This window comes from Sinocyclocheilus grahami, unplaced genomic scaffold, assembly GCF_001515645.1.
Source record: "Sinocyclocheilus grahami isolate Dianchi unplaced genomic scaffold, SAMN03320097.WGS_v1.1 scaffold726.1, whole genome shotgun sequence".
In the NCBI taxonomy this organism is placed as follows: domain Eukaryota; kingdom Metazoa; phylum Chordata; class Actinopteri; order Cypriniformes; family Cyprinidae; genus Sinocyclocheilus; species Sinocyclocheilus grahami.
In genome coordinates, this window is record NW_015505905.1 from 248,746 (window position 1) to 266,460 (window position 17,715).

At 38.2% G+C, this 17,715-nt stretch overlaps 1 protein-coding gene across 3 annotated transcripts in view; it reads right to left on the reverse strand.

Annotated features, from left to right (window-relative positions):
• The window catches only part of LOC107560421 (draxin-like), a 29,258-nt gene that overhangs the window by 4,628 nt on the left and 6,915 nt on the right, over positions 1-17,715 (reverse strand). Inside the window, exons 2-5 of one of the 3 annotated variants that reach the window (XM_016244602.1) lie at positions 11,425-11,914; positions 7,992-8,191; positions 942-1,062; positions 553-645 (exon numbers count right to left, since the gene is read on the reverse strand). In XM_016244602.1, the coding sequence (XP_016100088.1) occupies positions 553-645; positions 942-1,062; positions 7,992-8,191; positions 11,425-11,896 (886 nt within the window). In that variant the 5' untranslated portion in view covers positions 11,897-11,914. Of the gene's footprint in view, positions 1-552; positions 646-941; positions 1,063-7,955; positions 8,192-11,424; positions 11,915-17,715 lie in introns of all 3 variants that reach the window. The other 2 variants (XM_016244601.1, XM_016244600.1) reach the window with 2 other exon arrangements.

Sequence of the window (17,715 nt, forward strand, 5' to 3'; positions counted from 1 at the left end):
TCGTTATTACGAGAAAAGATGTCGTTTTAACGAGAAAATATGTCGTTTTAACGAGAAAAGATCTCGTTATTACGACATAATTGAGTGGAAAAAATAATATGTGTGCGGCAGCAATGCGTCACCGTATGATGTTATGTAAAAACTCCTAATAGTACAAAAGTACAAAGCAAAATACATACAATATTTTTTTCTTTTGATTTCTTGGTGAAATGACCCAGATATGTTCCTGACTAAACCAATGTGGTTCGGACAATGTTATCACGGTGTGAGTAGCTGGGTAATTTATTCAACGACACATCATACTAGTTAGGCAGAGTGTTATGTCACTATTCTGATTGAAAAGATCAGACTCAAAGGGTTAATCTCATACGTTCATGAATGTGCCCAGAAGACTTTTTTTTTTTAAATGCTCCTTCTGTGTTCCTTGGGGGGAAAAAATCATACAGGTTTGGTACAACATGATGAAAAGTAAGTAATGACAGATTTGTAATGTTTGGGTGAACTATTTCTTTGATAGTTGTAATATAAAAACAATCATAGTGGTGCACTGACCAGGGAGGCAGTCGAGATGATGGTCACATGGGTCAATGACATCAGCATCAAGCGTTGCGTTCCCATTACTTTTGTTTTTGCCACGACGTTTATCTTTATTGGGGAAACAGACAGACATAGGCCTCCTATGAAATCCTTTATTCAGAAATCAGCTGTGAGTTTGCAAATTATTTACGCATAGAGGTTTAAAGATCTGGGAGAACTACATCCGATCTTATAATCAAATATTTATCCAGATCTTTCAATATATCTTGGTCTAAACACCCCAAAGATTTTGGTCTTGAATATCTGGGGGAAAAAATCTTTTAAAAAAACCCTGCTGCAGGAAACAAATCTGACAGACTGTAAAATCACTGTTATTGATTAGACTTGAGAATGTCCTTTCATACCTTTTCTTTTGTTAGATGGCCAAGTGTCTACAGGCTTCATATCCTCATAATCAGTCCAGTCAAAGAGGGTCATGTCCAGAGTCGGCATCACCTCCCCTTGAGCCTTCCCTCGACCCGACTTCTGAATGAGACAGATTTAAATCATGGTTTTAGAAAGGTTTATTCTGGGTGATCCACTTGACACTTTTAACCCTCAATCTGTCCTTGGGGTCAATATGACCCCAATCAACTTTTACTTAATTAAAAAAAAACTTTTTTACATTTTCTACCTATATTCACATAAAAAACTGGGGTTGATTCGGTTGTTCTGAAGGTATGTAAAAAATTTTTTTTTACTAATCTGGTATTTGGGGTCAATATGACCCCACATTGAAATGAATGGGAAATGCGAAAAAATCTATATATTTTTTTTTTCATTTGTCAAAAAAAATCTATAAATCTGGCATAAATCGGAAATTTACACAAACACACATACACACACACACGTGTGTGACTGCAACAGAGAGCATTTTTATAGAAATTGGCAAATAAAATCAATAAATCCTGCATAAATCTGAAAATGGCCACACAAAAACAAAGGCCTGATACTAGAGCACAAATGCAATGTGGAACGAGCATACTCACTCACGCAGACACACACTCTCTTCTCTCTCACACACAAACACACACCTTTTTTTAGGTCTCTACATATGGAACCCAGCCCTCTACCGGTTCTCACAGATTCATCGAGAGAGGGCCTGGCGCCGGACGCTCCGCCACGTCTGGCTGCCGAGGGGACGGACGACCGCAACAGGGCCTACTACTACAGATATCTGCCAGCGAGGCGCCACGAGCCAGCACCCAGGAGGATGCAACACTTCTAGTTGAGTGAGCCCGCAACCTGAACGGGCAGGGCACACCCTGTGCCTGATAAGCCAGGGTGATGGCATCCACTATCCAGTGGGCCATCCTCTGCTTAGAGACGGCATTTCCTTCTGCCGGCCTCCGTGAGCTGGTCTGAGGTCCTGAGCTTTGTGTCCGGTCTATGTAGCAGCTTAAGGCTTGGACGGGATAGAGCAAAGCTAGGGCTTTGTGTGTGGTTTTTATTTACATTTAAGTTTATTTACATAACTTGTTATTTCTACAAGTTTTTCTCTAAGCAGCAGATGGCATAATTCTACACCTAACACCTAGATCAATATCCAGAAACAACTTAAATCAAATTTAGATAATCATTTAAGTGATTTTTTTCATGAAAATATAATATTTAACATGCAAGCTAATGGTGTGGTTGAGGATTTTTGTGGTAAATAGGTACAAAAGTACTTCATATCTCCCAAAACACAGCTCTAATGTATAGATGAGAAGTAAACAAAATGTTTTATATATTATTTGTATGATTAAAAATGTATATATTTTTTACAATTACTCTTTCAATTTTGGGGTCATATTGACCCCAAATACCATTAGTGTAAACAGGAAATGAGAACCATATGAGGGTTAAGCAAGGTGCTAACTCAAAACCTGTGATATAACAACTTTGCATTGATCTATATTACAGGATAGCTGTACTAACAACATTAAAATAGCTAAGAAATTCTTAAAGATACTAAATAATATCCAGAATGCTAACTTCTGTGAAGTTAAATATTGTGCTTGTCCTGGCTCACCCAGTCAGAAAAAGCATCATGTTTAGTGAGAGCACCACCTTCTGGTCATCTTCTGGACAAAAGGCGTTTTGTATTTTTAGTACTAAAAGCATTTTCTGCATAATTCAAAAAGCAATAAGCAGTTATGCCATCACAATAAATAAAGCTCTGGGTTTATAACTACAGGTTATGAGTTCAAATCCCACATGGGGTGATGTTGAGATTCTTCCTCTGTTGAGATTGATTTTGTCTGGCATTGCATTTAATGGAATATAGCCTGTGCTTGTCCCTGTGATTGTTGCATACACCTATATTGTTTTTCACCTGCTGCACAGCTTTGGAAGCTTTGATAAGATTTTGATAAGATATTTTAATATTTTATTTTTGAAATAATGTACACTGATAAATATTGTATAATGAGACTGGGGACATTTAAAACCATAAATAGGCTCAATGTTGATATCATGTTGATATTAATTTACAAATAACTGCCTGGCCTCACACCGTGATTCCAATTTAAAGGGCTCTTGATGTCCAATTTTTAAATACAAGTGTAAGAAAGACATGAAAGGCTTGATGACCAGTCATTTTATTAGTCATTAGACCAAAATACTACTCCATGCTTTATTATTAAAGATCTAAGTGTTATATTAGAAAGCAAATTGCTTTTTGAAAATCATATTTTCCATGTTACCAAAACAGCATTCTTCCACCTTTGAAACAATGCCAAGTTACGGAACATTATCTGTTTCTAATACAGAAAAACTATACTCCATGCATTAATGACCTCAAGACTAGATTATTGTAGTGCACTGCAAAGTGCCTGCCCTGCATCCATAAACAAGCTTCTGATGATTCAAAATGCAGCTCCTAGTGTTCTTGCCAGGTCAAATGTATTATCTTATCACACCAATTTTATCGTCTCTAGACTGGCTAACTCTCAAGTTCTGCTTTAGTTTTTAAATATTGCTACTGATGAAGCCCTAAATAGCCGAGCTCCTTTGTATTTAACAAATCCTCTATCTCATTACAATCCATCATGCTCTTTAAGGTCACAAAACTCTAGGATATCAAAGTCCACTATAGAAGCTTTTCCACATTTGGCTTCTAAACTCTGGAACAGCCTTCATGATAATGGTCGGCACTCAGATTCACTCTCTCAGTTTCAATGTGGATTAAAGACGTCTCTCTAAAGCATTTACATAACACATCTCATAATACAGAATTCCAGTTATGTCTAATGAAATTGTAACAAAAGCACATCATCTTTGTATAAAATAACATGCACAGCAGTTATGCTAATCATTTTCTATCTTAAGATGCCCATCCTGATGTTGCACCAATTCCAATTTGGGTCCAGCATTACATGTGAAGACTTCAGATGACTTACGAGACTGACAAATATTATCCATGTCATAACCATTACGATCACAAGCTGAATCATCGCCTTAAGGATAGTATAATTTTGTCTAACTAAACCTTATTTTTTTCTTTTTTATTTATAATTTTTTATAGTGCAAATTTTAGTGAATTGTGTTAAATCCACCTAGGGTCAATTTTTACATAATTTTAGAACTTCAGCATAATACAAGGGTTAGAAAGATTAAAGCAGATGTAAGGAATTTAAGGAAATGTTCCCCATATTTATTAGATCCCAAAGACACTGTCACGCTGCTACATGCATTTTCCGTAAAGCTGCTTTAACATTTTATGTACTGTGAAAAGCACTAAACAAATAAATGTGACAAAGCAAGAAAGAATGAAAGAAAGCAAGAAAGAAAGAAAGACTACAAAATCAATGTGAAAGTAATAAAAGTAGACCTGATTGACAGTCTTCACGTACAATATCCATGACTGCAAATCCCAATTCTAAAATTTCCTGAAATTCCCTTGGATTTTCCATGTCCCTTGAAACCCTAAATAGAGCTGTATGAACAGTCAAAATCTATGCTTTTGTGTTCTAAAAGAGCTAGATTTACTAAACAAGGCAACTTGGTGTGAGACTGCAATCCCATATGAGCACTGATGGGAATGGAAAGTTCTGCAAGAGTACTATTTCCATAATGAACAACACGATCCAAAAAACAGTAAACTGACTACCACAAATTTTAGTAAACACAATATATAATTCATTTAAATACTCTCCTCACATTTATTTTCCTAAAATCAGCCACAAAAATGACTTTTCACTGCTAATTTTTCACTGCATGTCGTTGGCAAATCCTGACACTAGTTTTTTTTTACCACCAAAAGAGGGTTTGCGCTGGTGCAAGCTATTAGTAAATCTGGCTCCTAGATGTGTATACACTGAAGTCTGCACTCTAAAGCTTCTGGCATCACATGCTGATATGTGTGTGATCTCTTGTAGAGTCTGTGTCTTTGCCAGCGGCTGGAGCAGGAGCGGCACAGACACAGTGCAAGTGAACAGCATTGAGGACGGTGCTCTTCTGGGAGTTGAATGACTGGAGAGGCGAAGGACAGAGAGAATCTAACCAGAGTAATAACTGACTTCTGCTGCTCATTCCCTCAGCAATACAAGGAAAAAACACTGCGTGCTATTCAAAATTGCTTTTGCATCACGTTTGAGAACTGGATCATTTATGACATGCCATCAAGATACCACATTCTCTCAGTTTCCCTCTTGACATTTTATTTCATGATCAAAATATACCTTAGTTGTAGTAGAGGTAGATGGATAGGTATATCGATTGTCTCTAAAGACTACAGCTGATCTACTAGAGGAATGGCAGTTAGATTAAGTGCAAACTGAAGATCTCTCTTTGTATTTCTTTATCTAAGGCTGTTAGTGATCGAAGCCTAATTAGAACTGTCCAAAGTACTTTAAGTCACTGAACTGCAAACCACAGCATTTGAGTAGCAGCTGAGGGTTTGTGTGTTACAGTCTTAATTCTCCATTGACACACGGTGTATGTAGCCACACCACTAACACATGCTTCTATACAATTTGGCATTATAGTGCATATTGGCATTAGAGTTTTGCACACTACACTCTTAAAAATAAAGGTGCTTCAAAGGGTTCTTCAAGCAATGCCATAGAAGAACCATTTTTGGTTCCACAAAGAACCATTCAGTCAAAGGTTCTTTAAAGAACCATCTCTTTCTTAACTTTTTATAATCTGAAGAATGTTAAAGGTTCTTTATGGAACCATTTAGACAAAAATGTTCTTCTATGGCATCGTGAAGCACTTTTATTTTTAAGAGTGTAACCTCATGCAGCAAGACTTGTTCTGTCAGTTCATCAAGATGTAATAAAATGTGTTTCTTCAAGCATGTCTGTTGCTTGTATCCAAGCAACAGCATTTCTTGTTAAATTTCCGAGATGTCTCACAAGTCTCACATCACAGTCGCCGAAAGATGAAAAAAAAATGTACATGTCATTTGACTGTTTCTACATGTTAACACCCTTGTTGGGATCTTTTGAAATAATTTTCAGAGCATCTGGTGCTACACACAGCCAGAAGCACCACAAGGTTTGACAGACTTAACAGTGTTTTGCTCTTATTGTGAGCAAATCTAAAATAAACAATAGTATCTATCCCACCTCTTTTATTTCACCATGAGTGGGTGCACTGACATGTAAATGTGTACCATACAGGTCCGTAACCATCACAGACTTTAGATATGGCCAAACTGTCCACAACCAATGGCAATGCAAACTGCTTCACTTTCCTGTCAAATTTTGCAGTTGTGAATTGAAAATATAGGCAGTCATTGAAATATGACAAGACAAGTAGCATTTCTCAATTTTCAACATATTATGCACAAAAAAAAATTGCATGGGTGAATATTTTAAAATAAAATGATTATTTGAAAACAGTTCAACTTGATTACTTTACAAAAATTAATTTTTCTTGTTCTTCTATCTTTTTCTTTATTTTCCAAAAATCCATTTATTTATTTAATTTAAATAAAAAGACCAATACCGTTGTGTTATTCTAAAATAAAATAAAATAAAATAATTCCTCAAGATTTAATCTATTTAAGATTGAAACTTGGAAATCACCTATTGACTTAAATCATAGAATTTTCACCAGTATCAGTTTATGCTCATCGCTGTGTCTCATTCTGGCAGCTTACTTTCCTTTCTGGATTATTTTAGCAAAAACACTATTCTTTTGCTGCCTTGTAAGTGTTTGCATTTCCTTAAGGAATTGCAAATGTAGTTTTTATTAATATCAGCATCCAGGCCTAGTGATGCCTCTCAAGAGAATCTGAATATATACGAGGAGTGATAAAAAGATATCCAGGGAGGAGAATGGAGTAGAACAGATGGCTGTGAAAAAGAGGAGCAGGAGGATGGGCGAGTGACATCTCACCCCTTACTCGCTCTGTTGACAGCTCCCCTTCTCCCTAGTGCAAAGCGAGCTGGGTAATTTTACTCGTGTATGATCCAGCCCCGGGCGGCACTCAGTAATAAGCACGGCACAGAAGCACAGGTAAATAAATCTGTGTGATGAAGCGCTACACACCGCAAGGATGACAAGTACCTCCACTACTGGCTCCAAACAGCATTTCAATATCTATATCTGCCACAGTGTGCGGTTCAAATGAAGATGTTCATTTTGGGATCTAACAACAAAATGACAGAGTGGAAAAAGACTCAAGGCAGTATAAAGCAGACTGAAAGCAGCAAAACGTCCCAAGAGTAATGCCACTGACTTAAGTATTTCTAACAATAAAATCAGGATGCTGGTGAAATGTTTAACAAAAAAAAAAGGAATCCAGGCAAAACAATGCAAAAATGCTTTTGTACACAGTCCTCTGTGCATATGAGAGGAATAACAGCATCTTAGAAAACTAAACACTCTGAACAACACAACAGACGAGGAGCAGGAGGATGGGCGAGTGACATCTCACCCCTTACTCGCTCTGGTGACAGCTCCCCTCCTCCCTAGTGCAAAGCGAGCTGGGTAATTTTACTCGTGTATGATCCAGCCCCGGGCGGCACTCAGTAATAAGCACGGCACAGAAGCACAGGTAAATAAATCTGTGTGATGAAGCGCTGCACACCGCAAGGATGACAAGTACCTCCACTACTGGCTCCAAACAGCATTTCAATATCTATATCTGCCACAGTGTGCGGTTCAAATGAAGATGTTCATTTTGGGATCTAACAACAAAATGACAGAGTGGAAAAAGACTCAAGGCAGTATAAAGCAGACTGAAAGCAGCAAAACGTCCCAAGAGTAATGCCACTGACTTAAGTATTTCTAACAATAAAATCAGGATGCTGGTGAAATGTTTAACAAAAAAAAAAGGAATCCAGGCAAAACAATGCAAAAATGCTTTTGTACACAGTCCTCTGTGCATATGAGAGGAATAACAGCATCTTAGAAAACTAAACACTCTGAACAACACAACAGACCTTCATATTCAAGGACGCTTCTGCTTGCCAGGGTACCTGGGGTTTGGTGGAGGCTGGGGACAGTGTTGGGGGATGCTCGTTGATTGCCGTGGTTACCAAAATGGGGAAGAGAGGGGAGGGAGCTTCAGTGAGTGGGGCATTGTCGTGATTGGGCGGGGAGGTGTAAAAACCATCCTCAAATGCATTCATATCCTTCGACAAGGAGCCTAATTCTGGTTCAGGTTCATAGAGATCCCCTAGGAGAAAAAGAGAGAGAAACTATGGTCAGTCTTTAATAAAATTAGCATAGTTTAGACTTGGCAAACATCTCATATGGCTACTTATAGACACAGAAACAAACCCAATGTTACTAGACTCCATAGGCCTATTGAACATCTCAGGCTTTATTGTTAAATATATTTAATTCTATACAGTGCACTATATACACTACTGATCAAAAATTTAGAATATTATGATTAAGTCTCTTATGCTTGCCAATTAAGGCTGCATTTATTTGATCAAAACAGTAAAAACAGTAAAACTGTGAAATATTATTAAAATTTTAAATAACTTATCTTTTACATATATTTTGAAATGTAATTTTTTTCATTTATTCCTGTAGTAAAACGGAATTTTCAGCATCATTACTCCAGTCTTCAGTGTCACATGACCCTTCAGAAATCATTCTAATATGCTGATTTGCTGCTCAAGAAACATTTCTGATTATTATCAACATTGAAAACAGTTGTGCTGCTTTTTGTGAAAGCTGTGATACACTACCATTCAAACATTCAGTATGTTGGTTTAGTATAAGAACCATTATTAATAACTGAGCGACAAATCAGCAAATTAGACAGTACTGAACCAAGCAGTATATTGTAGTACATATTGTACATAGTCTTTGTTCTTTGAATGTGGTTTGAAGCTGGATGTGTGCTTAGCTGAATAAATGTGAAATTACTTGGGAAAAATATTCTATATCTATCTGCCAGTGAGCAGGGAAAGTTTAGATGTCACTGCAAATATAAATGAATAAACTTCACCCCAAAACGTCTCGGTTACGTAAGGTAACCCTCGTTCCCTGAAGGAGGGAATGGAGACGTCACGTCGGATGATCGACGAAATTGGGATCTCGCTTAGAGAGACCAATCCACTTCGAGTGTAAACTAAACGAGCCAATGCACATTGGCATGCGATTATTGCATCCAGCTGCTGCTGATCACAGCGTGAGTATAAGTAGGCAGCAGATGCAGCGCATATTCAGGTTTTCGCTGAGGAGTCGAGCCGGTGACCCGGCCACTCAGCGGTGGTACAGGAGCTGTGGCGACGGGACGTGACGTCTCCGTTCCCTCCTTCAGGGAACAAGGGTTACCATACGTAACCGAGACGTTCCCTTTCAGTCGGTCACGACGAAATTGGAATCCTACCAAAGGGCCACAGCTACTGCCCCTTCCAGTGTCCTGTGGAAGCCACCTGCGCCCCTACTTTTTGGCGTAGGCCAGGGCTTCTTCACAAGAGGACCAGCTACTGCTGCTATGGCACTACCCAATGAGTAAGACTGGATAATACTGGGAAAACGTACCCGTTCTACTTGGAACAGGGGCGTTACGGAAGCTCGAACCTTCCCGAAGGAGGTTTCGGAAGCAATACACATATGGACATCCCTTAGGTGCATATGGAAAAAATGGAGGTGATTGAACCCTCTTGGAATGGCAGAAATCTGCCGGGGAAACACGGGCCATTCTCCCGGGAGCGCAGCTCGGGACAGCCGATGCTGCGACCGACATCCGATCATCGGGAGGAGCCTTGGAAGAAACAGGTGGTATCCCCCGGGAGGATCCAGCCTGCTCTCTCGAGGGATCCGCTGCGAAGTGCCGGCTGGTTCGGGCGTCCCCTTCCTTGTAGGAGGGGAATTCCTTACCGTGACCGTGAGACCAGTCCGCCCACTGCCAGAAAAAGGGTACCCCCGGCTGCCACCAGAGGGAACCCCAGATCTAGGCAGTGGCACGGGCACTCCGCCCCCTTGCAGGTAACGGAGTCTGGTCCGCAACTCCGAGATGGTCATACCCCCGCAATGGGAGCATGAGTCATCCACGAAAGCTGCCTCAGCGTGCTTCACACCCAGGCACGAGAGGCAGCGATCGTGACCATCACCCGGCGCCAGGTAACAAACAAACCCAGAAACAAACAGGTGGTAAGACATCTTCAAAAAGACGTTCCACCCGTGAAGCTCTTTTAGAATGGAAAATTGCTCTTTCAGTGTGCTGAAGCGCACAGGGGAGATGGCCGTCTGCAACACACACAGGGATAGTGCAGCCTGCTGTGTGCAACCCACTTGACACGGGAAAACCACCGCCGCTGAAGCGCCGTCCACCAGCACGAGAGCCCACAAAGAGCGTGCTTGACTCGTAGTCTTTACTCGTAGAAGGTCAGGAGCAGAACGATAGAACTGCTCGGCTCCGAAGCGAAAAGCTGAATATGCGCTGCATCTGCTGCCTACTTATACTCACGCTGTGATCAGCAGCAGCTGGATGCAATAATCGCATGCATCACATCACAAATGTAGTTTTAGGTGCTATATTACCACTTACGTATGTAATTGCATGTTGTGTGTCATTTCTGTGGATAACATTAGCCTTTCCCTCATACAGCTTCAGCTGACTTTAAATGTAGTACACAAGCATTGTGACTAACTTGACAGTCATTGGTTACTATAAGCTTTCAATGTATGGAAAAAAAGCAGAGATTGAAAAATAGGTCGGCACAAGTATTTGAAAAAACAATTTCAATATGGCTTAGTGTGATTATTAAATGAAAGGCTGCAATTTAGTCTGATGCAGTGCATTTTTCAGAGTGGAGCATGGAGCATTTACATTTTCATAATTGCCAAGATTAAAAAATATATAAATTTTAGCATTTTATCAGATTACTAACGAGAAGTGTTTATAAACCTGTTGTCAACTAAACAGACTTAAAAGACTACCTGCAGTTTTTCGCCAAAGGTTTAGCTTTTGAAACAGACTTTTGTAAAAGCCAAATTTTTCCATTTTTAGTAATTAGCCATTTTTTGTGATAACCAAAAGAAGTCTTAGTAGGTTGTTGTAAACAGGGGTGTCAAACTCAATTCCTGGAGGGCCGGAGCCCTGCAGAGTTTTGTTCCAACCCTGCTCCAACACACATACCATGTATGTTTTCAAATAAGCCTGAACGACTTGATTAGTTGGATCAGGTGTGTTTAATTAGAGTTGAATCTAAACTCTGCAGGGCTCCGGCTCGCCAGGAATTGAGTTTGATACCCCTGTTGTAAAGACTGAACCCTTAAAAAGCAACTATTGCCATTGGCACCAGTGTGATTCCTTTGTCCTTTTTGCATAGATGTTTCAGCAAACAGAAATATGGGGGATGATTTCTTATGAAATAAATGCTTACCATATTGCAAATTGCAATGACTCGTATTAACTAAGTAAAAAATTCAGCAAATCTCAATTACCTTTAGCTCGACCTTTGTCTCTTTTGTCTCCCTGCTTTCTGTGATCAGCCTGATGCCCGTGACCATGTCTCCTGCCTTTACGATTGAACTCTCCCTCCGGTGGATGATTTCCCCGCCGCATATGAGCAGGACCCCTCACCTCCTCATGAACCTCCGTCCTCATACTGTCCCCAGGACCCATCTCCAGCCTTACAGGGCTCAGACCCTCCAGACTTGTCCCATCCTCCTCCAGTCGATCCAGTGGCCTTTGTGAGTGAAGCCCAACACTATCATCCCTGTCTTTACGAGGCCAGTGTCTCCGTCTTTGGCTGCCGCCCAGAAGTCCCATATCTTGGTCTTGCTTGGAGTCAGAGGTGGAAGACCGGGTCAGACTCTTTTTGGCATTTTCAGATGGGATCTCAGAGCTGTACGAGGTGTGGGACAGTGTGATGAGGAGCACAGCCAAGAGACGACAAAAGCCGGGAGCCGCCATCTTCAAACACAGTGCCACCTGTTGTTTAGGGCAAGATCAGGTCAGACTTTAACACTTTTGCACTTTGAATACACCTTCATTATTATTTTGAGAAATGCTTATTAAATATATACAGTATATATATATATATATATATATATATATATATATATATATATATATATATATATATATATATATATGTATATATATATTCTTTTTACATATATCATAATTAATTCCTAAATATTTACAACACATGACATTTTAGGTCACTTTATTTTAAGGTCCAATTCTCACTATTAACTACGACTTTTGCCTCAATAAACTCCTAATTACTGCTTATTAAGAAATAATAAGGTAGTTGTTAAGTTTAGGTATGGGGTAGGAATAGGATTAAGTGATGTAGAACATGCCATGCAGAATATACGCTTTATAAATACTACTAAGTAGCCAATATGCTAGTAATATGCATGCTAAGCAACTAGTAGTGAATAATATTGAGAATGGTAACACTTCAGCATAGGGACCAATTCTCACTATTAACCAGTTGCTTATTAGCATGCCTATTATTAACATGTCGGCTGTTTATTAGAACTTACAAAGCACATATTCTGCATGACCATATTCTACATCCCTAATCCTACCCAATACCTAAACTTAACTCCCTTACTAACTTTTAATAAGTAGCAAATTACAAGTTAATTGAGTTAATTGAAATCATAGTTAATGGTTTGTTAATAGCGAGAATTGGACCTTAAAATAAAGTGTGACCACATTTTACAACGGGAACTAAGGTTAGTGTGATTGTTAATGATTTGATAGCTAGTAATATGCATGCTAAGCAACTAGTAGTGAATAATATTGAGAATGGTAACACTTCAGCATAGGGACCAATTCTCACTATTAACCAGTTGCTTATTAGCATGCCTGTTATTATTTTATTAGTACTTATAAAGCACATATTCTGCATGACCATATTCTACATCCCTAAACTTCACAACTACCGCACTAACTATTAATAAGCAACTATTTCTTTATATGCAAAATTTACTCAATAGGAAATGAATGAGTACACCTATAATTAATTTGAGCTGGATGAATAAATGATCATCCTGATTCCGTACAGTACATCCACAATTTTTATTGCCGCCTCAATACCCATTCAAGTAAAATTATCAGAGGAGAACATTACTCTTCATTGCCTTTGCAACTGGAGAGCACATTAAAATGGCAAAACTTAAATTGCAGCTCCATCTCTCACCATTATTGCCTTATAATTGGTATCTCAGTGCTGTGATTTAGGTAATGAATCAAGCTCAATGAAATAAAGCAGAATTTAATGAGAAGGGTTTGGTACAACTGGGCGGTAATGAGGAGCGTTTGATATGCCATGGTTTATATTATCCATCTTTCACTTTCGCAATCAGATTCAAAAATGTCTTGCATGCACACAAAGCAAGGTTTAAGACAACTTTCTACCACCAATCTTTACTACGTACTCTCATCCAGAGATATGGCAGTGTACATACAGGTTTTAGCATTGTGTTAGTGCTACCATTAGCATTAGTATTAATTAGTGCTTGTATTGAGTTATTGCCCATGCTTTTATGGGCTTAGGGGTGTGTGCTTACATTGTGTTGGTGTCAGCATTAGCGTATTTAGGTCTCTCTGAGACTTTCTTTAATGTGGGCGGGGGTAGTTCATCAACCTGGCAACCCGCTAAGGCAGCCATTCTGCTCTGTGAAGACAGTGGCGTATGATAAATCAATGGGTATTGAGCTCTTGTGGGTCGATAGTTGGACCAGCCTTATCAGCCACAGTCATACAAATGCACCTCACACCCTACAGAAATCATTGTGTAGGGTTGCTAGCTAGGGGACTTTATTGTGGGCTATTTAAGAACCCATCCACAAAGACTAAGTGAAGGAAATTGCATATGAGGCTGGGTAGCAAAACCCCTGCCAGAGGAAATTTGTATCAAGATTGCAGGCGCTTCATTTGGGAATACACACTGACTGCTTTGGGCTGTATCAGTGCTTTTCACAACTCTGAGAGGGTTTAGAGCAACCGCTGAGCTTTAGTCTCCACACAATTGCTGGTCTCTATTCAGTATGAGCACTCCCCCGTAGACTTTGTTAGTATGACAAGTGTGTTCGTTAGTAGTTCATTAGTCTCAAATCCACCATACAAAAAACAACAATAAAGATACCAACAAAAAAAAAACAGCATAAAAAACAAACAACAACAACAAAAAAAATGTCTGGAAGCTTCTAAGTTTCCTGAAAATTCTTAATAAATGAAGGCTCTGGGTGATTTGAGTTCATGCTGATCCCATACAAAAACTGCCTACTGTCATGTGACTAAAAGGTGGAGCTTTGAGGGAGCTGAATGATGGGATGAAATTAAGTCTTGAGATGTGGGAGCCGTGCACCCTGCTGGGCTTGGTAGGACCTCACCCACAAAGACCACACACCATTTAAATAGGAGTCATGGATAACATACACAACATCTGGCATGACATGGCATATGCAGGGCTCAGGCTTAAGGTGAGATGCAGACCGTGGGATGACAAAAGGGGGGTGGGGAACCTTATGTATCCAATGCACGATTTATAAAGATGCTGGGATGTGCAAAATCAATAATACAGCCACTGGCTAAAATGTTGCCTATTTGTTCTATGTACAATGGCCTTTATCAAACAAGAGAGTAAATATAATTTTTTTTTATAAATCTGCAACACTAATTTTTACTTTGACAGTAAGAAATAGCTCAGTATTAATAATTACTGCCGATTTTCACCTTTTCAGGAGAACGATGTTTTACCCAGAAAATGTGAGTATCACTGTGTTCTTGGTGATTACAAGTGTGTTACTATCCTAAGGTGTTCTGAGTGGCTTATACAGTACCATGCTACTATGGTTAGGTGTTCTGAATGTTTATTGTCATATTGTTATGTGGTTGTTCAGGGTGGTTGCTAGGACATTGCTGGTCAAAAAAAAGGTAACACTTTATTTTAAGGACCAGTTCTCACTATTAACTTTAAGCGTGCATATTACTAGCATATTGGTTGTGTATTAGTACTTATAAAGCACATATTAATGCCTTATTCTGCATAACCATATTTTAGATCCTTTACCCCACACCTAAACTTAACAATTACCTTATTAACTATTAATAAGCAGCAAATTAGGAGTTTGTTTAGTGAAAACTCTTAGTTAATAGTGAGTATGTCTTCTCTGTTCTAAAGTTTTACCAAATATATATAAAATTTATGTTTGTGGCAAGTAAAAACTATGAATTATCATATAATTTACAGTGCAAAACATGTTTATATTCATTATATTTTATTTCATCACTTTCTTATTTTTGTCATCAGTTATGTGCTATGCATTAGGTTGTTTTATGTTACATTTTGTGTTATTTAGTTTATGTTTATTGCATTAAGTATTGCGTGCATTCGTGTGGTGTTTGTCTTTGTTTGTATAACCCTGTGCACCATCCATAGAGATACATTGGCCATGTTTTATTCTTACAATTAATTCTGATTCATTCATGTGATTTTCTGTTTTACCATCTGTTATGGTGGTTATAAGCACATTTTAAGAGGGAAAAAGTAAATTGGTATATTAAAATTAAAATAATAACTTGCTTAATAATAATAAGATATATAATAAATAATTATATATCTTAATAAAAAGTTGTAAAATACACAGGCGCCAATATACCATCCTGTAATACCTGAAGAATTGTCACCATATTTTTTAACAGAATTTTTGGAAACCACAGCTGCCAGATTGTTATCAAAAATATAACAGGATTTGAGATATCCTATCCAGTTTAGCAGTTATTACTTATTAGTTACATGAGCATAAATGTTAACAGTTAATAGTTAAATGTTCATATCACCCTAAGTATGAGCAATAATAATATGCTTTGTCTTTGTTTGTATAACCCTGTGCACCATCCATAGAGATACATTGGCCATGTTTTATTCTTACAATTAATTCTGATTCATTCATGTGATTTTCTGTTTTACCTTCTGTTATGGTGGTTATAAGCACATTTTAAGAGGGAAAAAGTAAATTGGTATATTAAAATTAAAATAATAACTTGCTTAATAATAATAAGATATATAATAAATAATTATATATCTTAATAAAAAGTTGTAAAATACACAGGCGCCAATATACCATCCTGTAATACCTGAAGAATTGTCACCATATTTTTTAACAGAATTTTTGGAAACCACAGCTGCCAGATTGTTATCAAAAATATAACAGGATTTGAGATATCCTATCCAGTTTAGCAGTTATTACTTATTAGTTACATGAGCATAAATGTTAACAGTTAATAGTTAAATGTTCATATCACCCTAAGTATGAGCAATAATAATATGCTTAATAATAATAATAGTGATGTGTGAGTTGATGATAAGCTAATCATATCAGAAATAGGCGAGTCAGACAGATCAGACAGATTTGACCGCAATTTCAAAAAGAAGTTACTATGTCTGTTTTTGAAGCAATAGGCAGAAAACATTTTGGAAGAAATAGTACAACACCTTAAATCGTCAACCTGCTATCTTGACACACTTCCCTCATTTTTTTTCAAAAGTGTGCTTAACTGTTTAGAAGCAGATTTTAGAAGCAGAATGCCTCACTTCTTTCTGGGACTTTTCCAAAATCCCTGAAAACTGCAGTTGTTAAGCCCCTTCTGAAAAAGAGCAATCTTGATAACACCTCATTGAGCAACTATAGACCAATATCAAATCTCCCTTTTATAGGCAAGATTATTGAAAAGGTAGTTTTTAATCAGCTGAACAACTACTTAAACTCAAATGGATACCTGGACAATTTTCAATCTGGTTTCCAACCGCATCACAGCACAGAGACAGCGCTCATTAAGATAAAAAATTATATTCGCTTTAATTCTGATTCTGGCAAAATATCAGTGCTGGTACTACTAGATCTTAGTGCTGCGTTTGACACTGTCGATCATAACATACTTCTAGAGACAGGAATAAAGACTGGAAAACTGGGTCAGGCTTTCTGGGATGGTACTCGAATGGTTCAGGTCAAGGTTATTATGTGAGTATAGGAGAGCATAAGTCTAAGTGGACGTCCATGACATGCGGAGTCCCACAAGGTTCAATTCTTGCACCGCTCTTGTTTAGCTTGTATATGCTCCCACTAAGTCAAATAATGAGAAAGAACCAAATTCAGCTATGCTGATGATACCCAGATTTAACTAGCCTTATCACCAAATATCTACAGTCCCATTGACTCCCTCTGCCAGTGCATTGATGAAATTAACAGTTGGATGTACCAAAACTTTCTTCATTTAAACAAGGAGAAAACTGAAATTATTGCATTTGGGAAAAAAGATGAAGTTCTCAAGGGGAATGCATACCATGACTATAGGGGTCAAACAACTAAAAATCAAATCAAGAATCTTGGTGTGATTCTGGAGACGGACCTTAGTTTCAGTAGTCATGTCAAAGCAGTAACTAAATCAGCATATTATCATCTCAAAAACATTGCAAGAATTAGATGTTTTGTTTCCAGTCAAGACTTGGAGAAACTTGTTCATGCCTTTATCACCAGCAGGGTGGACTATTAGAGCGTCCTTCCCAAGAAGACTATTAGACAGCTGCAGCTCATCCAGAATGCTACTGCCAGGATTCTGACTAGAACCAGAAAATCTGAGCATATCACACCAGTCCTCAGGTCCTTACACTGGCTTCCAGTTATATTTAGGATTGATTTTAAAGTACTTTTACTCATTTATAAATCACTCATAGGACCTAAATACATAGCAGATATGTTCACTGAATATAA